The sequence below is a fragment of the Scophthalmus maximus genome, chromosome 8, assembly GCF_022379125.1.
Source record: "Scophthalmus maximus strain ysfricsl-2021 chromosome 8, ASM2237912v1, whole genome shotgun sequence".
Lineage (NCBI taxonomy): Eukaryota > Metazoa > Chordata > Actinopteri > Pleuronectiformes > Scophthalmidae > Scophthalmus > Scophthalmus maximus.
In genome coordinates this window covers 3439777-3453961 of record NC_061522.1, presented here as the reverse complement: position 1 = coordinate 3453961, position 14185 = coordinate 3439777, and the positions used below count along the sequence as shown (strand labels likewise).

The 14185-nt window shown below is 45.9% G+C and overlaps 1 protein-coding gene across 1 annotated transcript; it reads left to right on the top strand.

Moving 5' to 3' along the window:
• The first annotated feature begins 2474 nt into the window (after nt 1-2474).
• Nucleotides 2475-12879, top strand: nptxrb (neuronal pentraxin receptor b). The gene is made up of 6 exons (XM_035638415.2): nt 2475-2686; nt 2880-3644; nt 5875-6277; nt 7086-7327; nt 8215-8394; nt 10199-12879. Exons 2-6 carry the CDS (start codon nt 2889-2891, stop codon nt 10442-10444), a joined length of 1827 nt encoding a protein of 608 aa, XP_035494308.2. The 5' UTR covers nt 2475-2686; nt 2880-2888; the 3' UTR covers nt 10445-12879.
• The last annotated feature ends 1306 nt before the right edge of the window (nt 12880-14185 follow it).

The window sequence follows — 14185 nt, the reverse complement described above, 5'->3', positions numbered from 1 at the left end:
GACGTTTGTGGTTTTGAGAAGATTGGCCCGCCCCCCCCCCCCCCCCCCCCCACAGGATGAGGTGAGGTCACTTCTTTTTTTATGCCCTTGCATGACTTTCCTTTCAATTTGGCTTTTGACCACACTATAAAGAATTTACCGTAGAATTTACTAGAAATACCTGCATGTTAAAAATCTGCCAATAAAGTAAAAAAAAATGATCAAATAAAATTGTTGTTGGTTGCTGTAAAAAGAATCGCAGTAAATTACAGGATACAAATTTACAGGTTTTTGTTGTATATAAAATACAGCATTTTAATTGTATTTTTTTAAATACAGAAAGAAAGAAAAATCTTTCATCCTATTCAAATTATAGAAGTTACCTGGCAACTCTAGTTGCCAGTCATCAGCTGTTAATAATTCACAATCCAATAAGTTGTTTTAGAATATTTTTACAGTTGTTGTTTTGTTTTGTTTTTTACAGTAGACACGTACCAATACTTTGGTTTTGGACCAAACAAAGGACATTCCGATCAACTGAACTCCGTGTTAAGCTCCAAGTGGTATCAATGACATGCTAAGCTAAGATGGCGCGCGTGGTAAACATCCTAGCTGCAAGCGTGCTAATGTGAGCAATTCAGCTCAGAGCATCTCTGCGCCTCACAGAGCAGCTAGCGTGGCTGTGAACTCTTTCTTCTTCTTCTTCTTCTTCTTCTTCTTCTTCTTCTTTTAAGCTTTTGCTTTAATTGTTGTCGCTCGAATTTGAGTTTGTCAACAAAAACTTTTGAATGTGTGTGTGTGTGTGTTTGTGTTTGTGTTTGTGTGTGTGTGTGTGTGTGTGTTTGTGTGTGTGTGTGTTTGTGTGTGTGTGTGTGTGTGTGTGTGTGTGTGTGTGTGTGTGTGTGTGTGTGTGTGTGTGTGTGTGTTTGTGTGTGTGTGTGTGTGTGTGTGTGTGTGTGTGTGTGTGTGTGTGTGTTTGCTGAACCAGGCACCACTGTGTCAGGTTCAGGGTCTGTTGGCAGCAGTGGGGCGTTTCAGTCCGCGCTGCCTCGTGGGGAAAACACATTCTTCATCTCTTCCCATACTCAAGTCTAAAAACGTCCGAGTCGAGGCCCCGGGGGGTTTACTGTGGTTTTTTTTCCCTCTCCCGTCTTCTGTTCTGCGGTCTCTCCTCTCCGGCCCTCTGCCCCTCACTATACTGTCAATTGGCAGTGAACTCTTTATTATTCCATCAAATATTTTCATGTTCATCTGTGAACATTACGTGTAGACTTCACATGTTGTATGACTGAGCAAGAACACGTCACTATTTCTGGACCAGGTAATTGTGTGTTGTGCAAGTCAGGGCACAAGTAGGACAATTAGATTTTGATCTTTATTTATCTCGAACCGAGCGAAAACTATATCATTTTCAAAATAGAAGTACTACATATTTTCCAGGACATAAATCTCCCGTCAACATAAATCTTGTAAATACATTATTTGGGTTTGAGAAGGGACAGAAAGAAGCAGAAGCTTATCTGGTCCTGTCCCTTCTTCAAATCAGAAAATATAAAAAAATAAATAAAGTCTCTCTCAAAACTTAAATGTATAATCTTGCAAAGTAAACAGTATTTTTCAACAATACATTCTGCAATCAATTTTAAATATTGAGCTGCTCCATCTTATACTTGTCAATGAGGATAGGTTAGTACACTATTTATTTGGAAAACTTTAATATATTTGCCAATTTCTGTTTCCTCATCAAGGTGGTTCCGAAGAGAAACTCTGCAAACTGAGATGCACATGCTTCGTTCCGACTGTTTTTAAATTTAATTTTCCTGTGAAGTCACATAACATGAAATATAGGCAATACATTTTTCAATGGATAATGTGCAACAACTGCAGATGAACTGTACTTTCACGCAGCGACCACATTTCTGGGAGTTGGTCTGTTCTAATGTTTAAGTTTTTTCATTCTTAAGCCAATTTATTTATTTTTTTCGAATGAATGTTGCGTTAGGGACTTGTTGAACTGAAAGGTTGTCCTCTGCAGACCAGTGTCAGAACGCCTTTATTCTAATTGCAAAATCACGTCAGACCACAAAAATGCAAACATACGTACACATAAACTGCCTTTTTATTTATTTTTTGCTTCAGTCACCTTCTCTGCTCTCTCTCTTTTCCTCAACACACACACACACACACACACACAATCCTATAACCTAAATGTGACCCCATGACTTCAAATCATGCCTCATCCTAAAATGTAATAATGGGTGACATGACATCATGGGGAGGCTTCATGTCCTCACGATGTGTTTGTGTAAACAGCTTTAGGTCCCCACAACGTGAGAACTATAATGAACACACACACACGCACACACGCGCACGCACGCACGCGCACGCACCCTGATCCATCCATCACCGGGGTCGTGCGCGCCGCAGCTGGAGGCTCACCTCCGCTGCGCTCTGCCTGACGCATGGGCGCGCATCCTCTCTCACTCTCTCTCTCTCTCTCTCTCTCTCTCTCTCTCTCTCCCGCGCGGTCCCCATGGTTACGCGCGGAGGAGACGGGGCAGCTTAGCAACACGGCGACGGCAGCAGGAGCATCCCGGGTGCAGACAGCGCGGTGCCATCGATAGGTGAACCACACGGAGAGAGCGAGAGAGAGAGAGAGACGGCGGAAAGAAGCAGCAGTGACTCCACAGAGAAACATCTTCCACACGTAAGTGCAACATATTTGTTTTATTTTCTGAGTTTCGACAGATCGTGATGATGTCCGTGTGATGCGGGCTTCTTCTTCTTCTTCCTCCTCCTCCTCCTCCTCCTCCTCCTCGCGTCGGTTTGGTTGCTGTTAGTCTCTCCCAGCATGTCTGTCACATCAGAGCCGTGATCTCCTTCTCTCCATCTCCACACAGTCGCGCACGATGAAGTTCGTGGTGGTGCTGGTGGGGGCGGGCAGCCTGGCCTTCCTCGGCGCCGTCATCTGCATCGTGGCCAGCGTCTACCCGCGGAAGAGCGCCGCGCCTCTCGGCGACAACGGCACGCTGACGTCGGAGCCGCCGCTCGACCCGCTGGAGCCCGGCTCGGTGGCGCACGCCGGGCCCCTGGGCGCGCTGCACGGCGCCGACTCCTACGACGGAGGGAACGCGCTCGGCGGCATCGGCCTGGAGGTGCCCACCCTGAACGAGCTGCACCTCGGCGAGGAGACGGCGGGCGCGGGCGCGGGCGCGGGCGGCTCCGACGCGAAGCACTTCAGCTTCAGCCGGTTGATCTGCACACCGGTGCCGGCCGGGGAGTGCGACACGAAGGAGCTGAGGCGGCAGCGGCAGCAGCAGCAGCAGGCGGACGAGCCGCTGTACGGCGCCGGCGACGAGGACTGGACCTACCTGCGCACCACCGCCGAGGAGCTCCGGCAGACGGTGCTGCAGCAGAACGACCAGATCCTCATGGACCAGCGGACCATCCGCGAGCTCACGGGGAAGCTGAGCGAGTGCGAGAGCGGCCTGGAGGACGAGAGGACCGTGCCGGAGCGCAGCGTCGGCGTGTGGAGCGGCAACCGCCGCGTCATGGCCGGCGACGGCGTGAGCTCGTCCACCGCCGCGCAGCTGCAGACGGCCAGGGCCGTGGAGGAGCTGGCCCGGGCCATCATGGACCTGAAGGACCGCATCGAGAAGCTCGAGGTAACCGGGGAGGGAGGGAGGGATGGAGACGCGCTGTTCATCCAGACCAACTTTGGCCAAACCTGTTGTTGTTGTTGTTGTTGTTGTTGTTTGTCCCCATGTTCTGAGTGTTGTGTGACAACAGGGGATTTGGAGTCACACTACAATTAGGAATCAGTGACTAAATGAGGTCTGGTCCATCAAACAGCCACTTGTCCCATTGTGAGGGGCAATCTAAAAGATTCAGTGAAGATAAGTGCCACAGCCTCGCTGCCTACCTGGCTGCAGGATGTAAAAGGCGTCTGTCTGTGTTTAGTCCCCCCCCCCCCCCCACCTTCCTCTTCTTACATCCTCTCTCTCTCCGCGCCTTCAATCTCCACCTCACCTCTCCCACTGACAAGTCACTCGTGACACCGACAACTCCTCATCTTTTCTGTTTGCACTGCACGCTCCCCACGAAACAGCCCGAGGGAAATCTCTCCGCCTGCCGGCCCGCAACCCTCCCTCCATCCCTCCATCCCTCCCCTGCACTCCCCCCTGTCCTTGTGTCAGCCGCCTCTGTCCCCTCCATCTCCGCATCCAACAGCAGGATGGGGAAATAAATAAAAGATGAACCTGGCCGGACAGGAAAGAGAGGGTGGGTGTTGTTGGTGGAGGAGTCAGGTTCTCAGTGTGTGTGTGTGTGTGTGTGTGTGTGTGTGTGTGTGTGTGTGTGTGTGTGTGATACACTGCTGCATCACCAGCAGCCTAAGTACAGTCCGTTACAAGGGGTTGTCTCTGTCGGTGTGAATTTATGCCCTCCAGTCCTGCCTCAGCAAATCTCTCGATATGATATATCGCCCTTGCAGCGTCTCTCCCTCTCTTTTTACTGCTGCAACATCTGCTGTTATTTTCTCCTGCTATCAATACTAACACTTCCACTGCCGGTCCGCCACACTATCGTCAATACACAACGCCTCTCGCTCTGCTGATTGTTTCATCGTTTTTACTCCTCTGACACGTTACGTCATTAAAATGCTCCTATTTGGGCCATGCACGATCAATGGAGACTGGAGTGTAGGTTGCACTCGTGTAAAATGTCATAACGTCCTCCGGGATGCAGCCGAAGCAGGAACAAAGGTCCTGCATGCATCTGCACCAGGTCGCCGTTTTTTCAAGGATTATATTGAATCCGTCTGTAATCAATCAGGACATTGTTCTTTCCAACTGATATATTTCACCGAATGGATCAATACGATCATTTCAGCCAGATGTCTGTGTGTTGAAGTGGACTATGTGTGTGTGTGTGTGTGTGTTATTTTTTCTCAGTTAATTTTGAGAAAGGCAGGCTCCGCATGTTTTTGATTCCGACGGCGAGGATTTAATTAAAAATCCAAGATTTTCATCTTCAGATCTTCATTGGCGAAGGGGAAAAACATTATAAAAGGGAATCTGGCAGCGGCTAATGACACACATCTCTTTTCATACGAGCCCACGTGGGAAATTGATTTTTCCCGAAATCCAAATTTCACAGGAGGCTTCACAGATACAACAGATCACAAAGGCGGGAGGATAAATCAGTGCAGCGGGCAAACATACATCAGAGGTAGTGACATGACTTTTCATGTGCTGAACATTTTTGGCATTGGAGCATCGTGGCGTTGAGTCGTGAGTGTATTAATCTTATTAATCTGTAAATAATACATTTAAATGACTCGTACTAATCTGTACTACAACTTCAAAATTACACCAACAGCTTCTACTTGTGACAAAACTAAGATTTTACTGCCGTTAGTATATAAACTATAACTAGATGGATAGATAAATACTTCATTGATCCCAAAGGGAAATTTAGACGATAAAGAACTGGACTCATTTTTAGAAAAGTGACATTGTGATGGCACTGTGAAAAGTCATGGGAGCTAAAATTCAATCCTGAGGGGGACATGAATATGTTTACTAGATATCATGGTAATCCATCCAACTGTTTAAGTTTTTTCTTATTTAACTAAAAGACCAAAATGTCACCCTGCTTGTGTTGCTAGAGGGAGAGTCAGGGCATTATCAAGGTTGGTTGGATTCGTCTTCTGGGGGGAACGTGCGTGTCTGTAGAAAATTTCATAACAATCCCCCCGAGAGTTGTTGAGATGTTTCAGTCACGACCCAAAGCGGTGGGCCGACAAATGTCAGACCAACATTCTCTCTCCACTACTGCTACTTGGAAAAACCCTTTCTGAAGGCCAGCCCTAATCCCTTTCTCCCTCTCTTGCAGGCAGAGATAGGTCCTGCTGCGTTGAACCTCACCGACACATCCGTGGGTACAAGCAGCAGCAACACTGGCAGCAGCAGCAGTCCGGCTGGTAACACCATCAAGGCTCCTTCTCCACCCACCGGCAGTGCATCCTCCCCGCCTGCAGCTGCTGCGCCGGGCAGCCGCCGCCCTGCGTCCCCTGCTTCCCCTGCTGCCCCCGCTGCCCCCAAACACCCATCTAAGAACACCCCCGGCCGTGGAAAGGGCACCTGGAGGGTGGAGGACCTGGACGGCGAGCTGGAGAGGAAGATAAAGATGCTGGAGAAGGAGCGCCAGGCCATGAGGAAAGAGACTCAGGGCCAACACGAGAAGATCAACCAGGGGCTCGACACCGCCAACCACCGCGTCACGGAGCTGGAACACAGTGAGTCCGGGGGGGAGAACGTGGGGGAGAGCGAAGGCATAGGGCGGTGGACACAGAGGGAGGTAGACCGCAGCATCGCTGAGCCAACTCGCATGAGAGCATTGCGAGAAAAGTCTGAAATAATGAGCGCTGTGGGCGAACGGCGTCATCACAGCAGCAGCAGAAAGGAGGCTGCAGATTAAAAACGAGTAATGAATAATGAGTTCTGAAGGTTGGGAAATGTCAGATGCGACTTGGAGGTGAGAGTAAAAATGATACAGCAAAAAGCAAATTGAATGGAAGTAAAATGATCTGAATTCATTTGCTGCCCTTACCGGCAACCTGCAAATCCTCATAGTTATAGGAGTTTGGTCGGCAGCATTGTTGTTTGGAAATGTCACATTGGTTTTTGAAGAGTTTCATTGGTTCATTGTTCGTGAAGTTCTTCAATAAAGGTTACTGCAGGGCAAAACCATCGAAATGCAGAGGGTGCAACGAGGATGGTTAAAGGTGACAATGAACGTCTTGATTCTCCGCTTAGCTCAGCCGCTCTTTCGACCTCTCCGGCTGTCTCCACATCCTCTCCCCGCTTCGAGATCGTCACTGTGGCCTCGAGTTAAAGAAAGTTGATAATTTTCCTGTACCACTTAAGCTCCTGCCAGACACTGTGTGGGTGGGTGTGTGTGTGTGTGTGCGCACAGACTGGCGAGGACAAGTACAAATACCGGTGTCCTTGGATTAATTGGCCGTTAATACATCGTCCTTCACCATTTTCTCACCCTCTCTCTCTGCTGTCGCTCTCTGTTTGTCTTTATCTCCTCCTCCAAAGTGCTGACAGAGCCGTCGTTCCCCGACGGCTTCGTCCTCTCCTTCCCCATGCGGACCAACTACATGTACGGCCTGGTGCGGAAGGAGATAACGGAGATGTATGCCTTCACCGCCTGCGTATGGTTGAAGGCCAAAGAGGGGGGCATCGGGACCCCCTTCTCCTACTCAGTGCCGGGCCAGCCTAACGAGCTGGTGCTGCTGCAGGGAGTCCACAACCCCGTTGAGCTGCTCATCAACGATAAGGTACGGAGGTCTGGATCCTTCCTCAAGTGCTTGAAAGATAAATTTGGTGGAGTGGTTGGGCTGGGAGAAAAAGGCAATTATGAAACTGTTTATTATGAATAGAAATTAATGGTTTCTCCTGGTAAAAAAAAGATTGGACATTCTGTACCCTGCAAGTTTCTTTATAATTAGTGAAGCAATCATTACTAGCTTATGGTGCTGTTCGCTGCAAGCTGGTGTTTGACTTGTTGTTATTCATTGGTTGAAATGAGCAATGAAAGCATGTTCATCATAGTGACGGACCAACTCTAATTAGTGTTTACTTTATTTCATGTGAGGAGTTGGTTCTCTGGATTCACTAAAGTTTGTATGTGTTGTGTTAGCAGCCATTTAAATCATCACTGGTTAAAAAAACAAGGCCAAAACATTTATTCCGACTGCTATAGAAGAGGTAGAAGTACAACAGATTCAGTAATTAAAACTTCCACACAAGAAAAGAAACAAAAGAAAACCTGAATTATGAAAGCAACAATTCACTAAAGAATGAATTCAAATGCAAATGGGAACATTACTTTGGATATAATTTTGTCATCAAAATAAAACCACAACCACAACAGCAAACCTATGTGACTGAGGAGACACGGGAGAGAGTCGTGCTCTTTGCAGCTGGGGTTTTATGTTGTACTTTCCTTTTATAGAGCTTGTGCTTATCCCTAGGCGGAGACAAGCACTGGTTTGCAGCAGGGGTGGGAGGAAGCTTGGGACTGTCCACAGGACTTCGTTCTGCTGACATAAACCTCCAGTGTGTTCACAGACGGCCCACGTTTGTCCGGGGTCCAATCGTAATGCGAGTTTGACCTGCTGTAGCTTGTGAACCACTCAAGTAATGCGTTCTCTCTCACCTGTAGGTAGCGCAGCTGCCTCTGTCCCTACCGCAGGACGAGTGGCAGCACATCTGTGTCAGCTGGACCCTGAGGGACGGAGTGTGGAAGGCTTACCAGGGGGGGAAGATGAAGGGGAGGGGAGAAGGACTGGCTGCCTGGCATCCCATCAAACCAGGAGGAGTCCTCATACTAGGACAAGAACAGGTGAGCTGGATGGATGGATAGATGGATGGATGGGTGAATGGATGGAATGCTGAAAATATGGATGGATGATAGACGATAGATAACTGCATTACTCAAAAGAGTACCCGATGGATGGATTGATTATTGGAATGGAAGTTGCACAGATACATTCAGGCATGAACTGTAGAACAAACTGATGGATGGAGCAACAGATTAATAGATGGATGGAAGGATGGACAGACAGATAGATAGATGCATGAATGGATGTATGAACAGTTTGATGGAGGAACAAACTAATGGATGGATGGACGGACAATGCACTGAAATCGTGGACATTGGATAGATTGTCGGATGAACAGATACATGAGTGGATGAACAGATGGATGGTTAGTCTGATGGATCAAAAGAGTAATCGATGGATTACTCTGGAGGGATGGATTGATTGTTGGGTGGATTCAGGTAGGGATGGAAGAAGAAACTTATGTATTGATGGATCATCAGATTATTGGATGGATGGGAGGATGGACCGATAAATGGATGTATGAACAGTTTGATGGAGGGAAAAACTGATGGATGGATGGATGGACAAAGTACTGACATTATTGACACTGGATAGATTGGTGGATGAAAAGATATAGTTGGGATGTTGAAGGAACTAGATAAATGCACGAATGATAAGTCTGGATCAAAGGAGTAATCGGTGGATTGATTGTCGAGTTGATTCAGGTATTTATGGATCAACAGATCAATGGATGGATGTATGGATGAATGGGTAGATGGTCGGACAGTTGGGGCGGAGAGAGAGAAAGCTATTTTGGTGGGAGCACCAGCTGCTTTTCACACATGAACAGACAGAAACGTACTGATGTTTATCCTCAGACTGGCCTCTCTCTTTCATTAGCGAGATGCCCACCTTACTTAAACCGTTTTGAAATCGGACACTATCCGTCCTCCGCGGTGTCAAAGGAGCGACGCCAAGACCGTTCTGCAGCTCATTGTCCATGCCTAAAACATAAAAATCAGAGAGTTGTGAGTCCAATACTGCAAGATGCTGCAATGATGCAACAAGACTTGATTTAATGGATATTCTTTTGAAACAGAGAGAGAGAGAGAGCTTTATTAATCTGCCTGGTGGATGAGGGATGATCCCAGGACAGCCCCGTTACCAGAGGCTCTGAAGGGATGATGAGCATTTTTTCATCTTATTTAAGAGGAATGATCAAAACACAATATTTCTGTGCATGGATAAAGCTTTAGCTTCATTTAACCAAAGACAAATACAGTGGTATTTTCTTTAAAACAACGTTTGAGGACGGTCGCAGTTTTCAGTAGTCAAGATTTTACACTCAAATATCCCAAAAAAGTATAGTATAGGAAAGTATCTTAAAAGTGTGAGACCCATAATAACATGCAAGATGCACTTGTCTTATATATCGGTCTTTTACATTTTTTTAACGGCCAATGTGATGTTCATTTCCAGGAACATTGGCCTTGTCATACTGGGCCATTGGCAAGGGTTTCATTTTGGTTTTAGAAGTGCGAAAGTTCCCTTTGAGTTAAAAAATGAGGGTTTGGGGGGTACTTTTCCAGCCCTGAGTAGTGTCTGCAGGTATATCTGACAGGCTGCATCCATTCCAAACCACCACTAACAAATTAGGAGAGCCTAACAGGTGAAACAAACGGCAGACAGGAAGGTCTCATCACATCCTGGCTTTTCTCCTTTGGTCTATGGTGGCTGGACATTAAGAGGATGCTGTGCTCTTGTTCATTTGGTGCTAGCATTTTCACATCCAACTTGTTCTTTCTCTATCTGCTCCTACCGAAGGATACGTTGGGCGGGCGATTCGATGCCTCCCAGGCCCTGGTCGGCGAGCTCTCCCAGTTCAACCTGTGGGACCGGGTGCTGAAGCCTGCCGAGGTGGCCGCCGTGGCCGAGTGCAGTTCGCCGGCGCTCGGCAACATCGCCCCCTGGACCGACCTTGATGTAGACGTTTATGGCGGTGCAACCAAGGAGTCCCTGGACCCCTGCCATGCCGGCCAGCAATCCAATCCCTCCAGCCCCAAACAGTGAGGGGTGACCGGGAGAAGTCGGCCACGGGTAGCCATGTTTGATTGATCGATTCAGGAGTTGATTCAGGAGTTTGAGGGCAAATCATATTGGACTTTACAGTATATTTATTTGGGAACGGGAACCTTTTCTGTTGGACGGAAAGATGTGGCTCTTGAGTCGTTCAGAATGGTGTATCTGTTTTATTTATTTGTTTGTGTTGGTATCCACGCTCGTGTGTTCACTTCTGCAGTGAGATACAATGAGTTTAGTCACAGCATCACTGTAGTGAAGGGTGAATCGACTTCTGACATGAAAGAGACTACTATGGAAGCTTTCCATAAGAGATCATCTGTTGGCTCTGGACAAGTGTAACACCATGTATTGTCGGTAATAATCTGTTGGTTACTCAGGCAGAGGGCTGGATTGGGTTTGATTGCAGTTATGGATGAACCTGAGTTTTTCTTAATCTTACAACAAGCGTGACACAAAGTTATCACTTTGTTTTCCTTGTTTCCTGCTGGTTGTGTTCGAGACGCTATCATGCTAATACTAAGTGGGAAACAAAACGAATTTCATTAATTTTGTTTTAACTGTATATGATCCTGTCGAGTAACGTCTGTGTACTTTTAAGTTTTCTATATTGCATACCATGATTTGGTAAAACGGTGGTCTTATAAATGTACAGTATATTGTGTAATGTATCTCTGCTAATGTTGCTCTGTGCCAGTCTGCCCCCCCCCCCCCTTGCTGTAGCCTCTCACACAGTCCTGCAGAGTTAGGTTTGCCGCATTCTTGTGTGCAACTTGAGCAAAGCGACACCTTTGGTTGACTTTTGAAATAAACACTTGATGTCTAAAGCACTGAGTAAGCCACTATATGCAGCTTTAGCCTGCAAATAAATGTAAATATATATCACAACTGACGTTGTGAAAAAAAGCCTGAGGACGTTTTGGTGAAATTGTGATGTATCCTTGAATGTAATCCAGATGGAATGTAAGTAGCCTAAATGTGCATGACCAAGGTCAAATTTGCTGCCACTATGGAAACAAACTCAGAATGTGTAAATTCACGAAGTTGGTGTCCCCGAACGGCCCCACACTCTGAAGCACACGGATGTCTGTTTGGTAAATCAGATCCTCACACAATAATTGAACTGAAAGTATGACTTGCGTATTAATTCTATGATGACCATTTTGAACTTTACACCTGAAAGAATCAGCATGAAAAACCTCCAACGAGGACCATCTCATACTGACGATCTCTGTCCTCGCCAAGAAAACTGACAAAACAACGAAAATAAATGAATAGATTTAAAATATAACGATGCGTTTGAGTTGCAGTATTAATTTTGCATCTCGCCCCTCTTTTGTCGAAATCGTTCCCAACTGAATTGTTTGTGACTGAAACCTGTTTTGCATTTTCCTGCTTCAGACGCATCATATGCCACATTTACATAATGTGGGATGAAAAGTAGCGATGGAAAATGCTCCTGTATTACGAGTGGCAAGCAATTATATGTAAAGAATAATTTCATGAAGACTGAGCTGGTTAAAAAATAGTGAGCACAGTCAAAATAACATGATAGAGACAGTCACCTCGGATGCATTCAGTGTCCTTTCAAATAAATCTGAAATCTCTCATCATAGTTACTTGAGGGCTTATGTAAAGCGTATTCAATAATAGTTATTCTCTCTTCCTATATATATAACCTTGAAGCAGAATTAAGGTCCGCCTCTATTTCTATCATATTGTAGAAAAAGAATGTGACTGCTGATGGACAACGTCACTATATAGCTCAAACCTGCACGACAGGACTGAGTAAGCCACTATATGCAGCTTTAGCCTGCAAATAAATATAAATATATAAATATATATATATATAACTTAGGCTGTGATGCTATATGATCATTTTTGAGATCAGGTGGAGTATTTGTGAAATGATAACGGGACGTGATTAATCCCCTTTTCTCTTCAGAGTTCAATGCAAGTTCAAAATGGACATCATAGGTTTTCTAGAGAGACGGTGGAACGGGCCGCTCCACTGTGAGGGGTCGAGGGTTTGAATCCCACCTTCGCCACCGACTACACTAAACATGTATCTTTGTCAACACTGTGGTTAAAACACAGTCAGTTATTACCTCAAGACGATCCCGACAAATTGCGATTAGACACCCCGTTGTAAAGTGCCTGCCTGGGCTCTCATGCCCCCCCCCCCCCCCTCCAAAAAAACCAAAAAAAGAATAAAAATAAAAAAAATGGTCTAAATTTTAATGTTTTCATCTTTCGTCGTCTTCTCTTTCTTCTCTTTCTTCTCTCTCTCTCTCTCTCTCTCTTGCTCTTGGTCGTTGAAGGCTGTTACAGTGTTGCACTCGTCCTTATTTGCATCTTCATGGATCTTCTATGATATTGTGAAGTGGGTGGATTAAAAAAATAATAAAATGGTTATGACAACATTCGAGTCGAGTCGCAGTCGTCATCGCTTGGATACATCAAAGCGTGTGTGTGTGTGTGTGTGTGTGTGTGTGTGTTGGATGACAGCTCATCTTTATTGTGACAGTTCATCTGGAGGGTGCTGTAAACTCTCATGACTCACACACACACACACACACACTAATCTCATTTACTGAGTGTTAGTGCGACTATTCATCTGAGAACCACATCTTTTTCATGTAGTCATTGGTAATAGTTCACTCATTCACTTAACTACAAGACGGCGTTGATTCGTGACCACTGATCTGCCCACGCTCGACATGTCTTGGCGTTGGGCTCAGCTGAACTGTGATCCGACGTGTAAACTTCCCACTGATTTCACATTTCACTTTTTTTCATTTTTTCATTTGTCTCACTTAAGCTTAGTTTCCCCCTCTTTTCCTTTCGGCTACAACATTTCAGTCGTATGACCAAAGTACGATGAGTCATCTCCTGAGACATGTTTTCTCTATCACTAAAGATCATGAAACCCGAACCCCCGTCATGACTGCTGTTGCTCATTCGCGATACTAAAACCTGTTTTTGTGGAACTTAGACTCTCACTGTAATAATCATTCTTGCAAACCTATAATTTGATATACATGTAACATTAGCTTCACGACCGGTCAAAAGCAGATCGTCGACGTGATGGAACAATCTGTTCAGTTGTTTTTTCTTTGATCCATTGCTTGTGGATAATTAAGACATGTAAAAATGATTCAGACTCGGATCAGGAGAATATCCTCTCGTCGAAGGATCCAACCAGTTTTTCTCTTTTTTATATTCTGTTACCTCCTCTCCTGCATCATGTCCTGATTTATCTGAATATTTATACCTCATTTATTTATCTCCCTTCTGTATACGCCTTGTCTTTAGATGAAAAAAAAAGAAGAAAAAATTAAATTTTTGGACCATGTGAGCAAAATGTACTTAACTAAACTTAAATTAACTTGAATAATGAAGGTATAAACACAAGTAATGTACGACCATTGTCATATCTACTCGCCTCTTCGCATTGACTTTGCATGTAATCTCATCGCGCGGGAAGTCCGCGTCGCGTTTGGCGTGACCGCACCATCATGCGTGTCAAAATCCACACGTGCATCAGTGAGAGAGTGTGGCGCAACCGACGGCTGCGTCCGCGTGAAACCGGGCAAAGGGAACTTGCGTCGCTCGCGGCGTCACTTTTTGCACCGGGCGCGAGAGTCTGTCCCAAGGACTCGTCCTTAACGCTCTCAGAGAACCAGAAGAACCGCGCGCCATCAGTCGGTCGACGATTTCCTTTCTTTTTAA

Excerpts from the sequence above, each read along its gene's own strand:
- nptxrb (XM_035638415.2), top strand. The coding sequence starts at position 2,889 with ATGAAGTTCGTGGTGGTGCTGGTGGGGGCGGGCAGCCTGGCCTTCCTC. Across the intron at positions 6,278-7,085 it reads CGTCACGGAGCTGGAACACA|TGCTGACAGAGCCGTCGTTC; the intron begins GTGAGTCCGGGG and ends CCTCCTCCAAAG. Across the intron at positions 8,395-10,198 it reads TCATACTAGGACAAGAACAG|GATACGTTGGGCGGGCGATT; the intron begins GTGAGCTGGATG and ends CTCCTACCGAAG.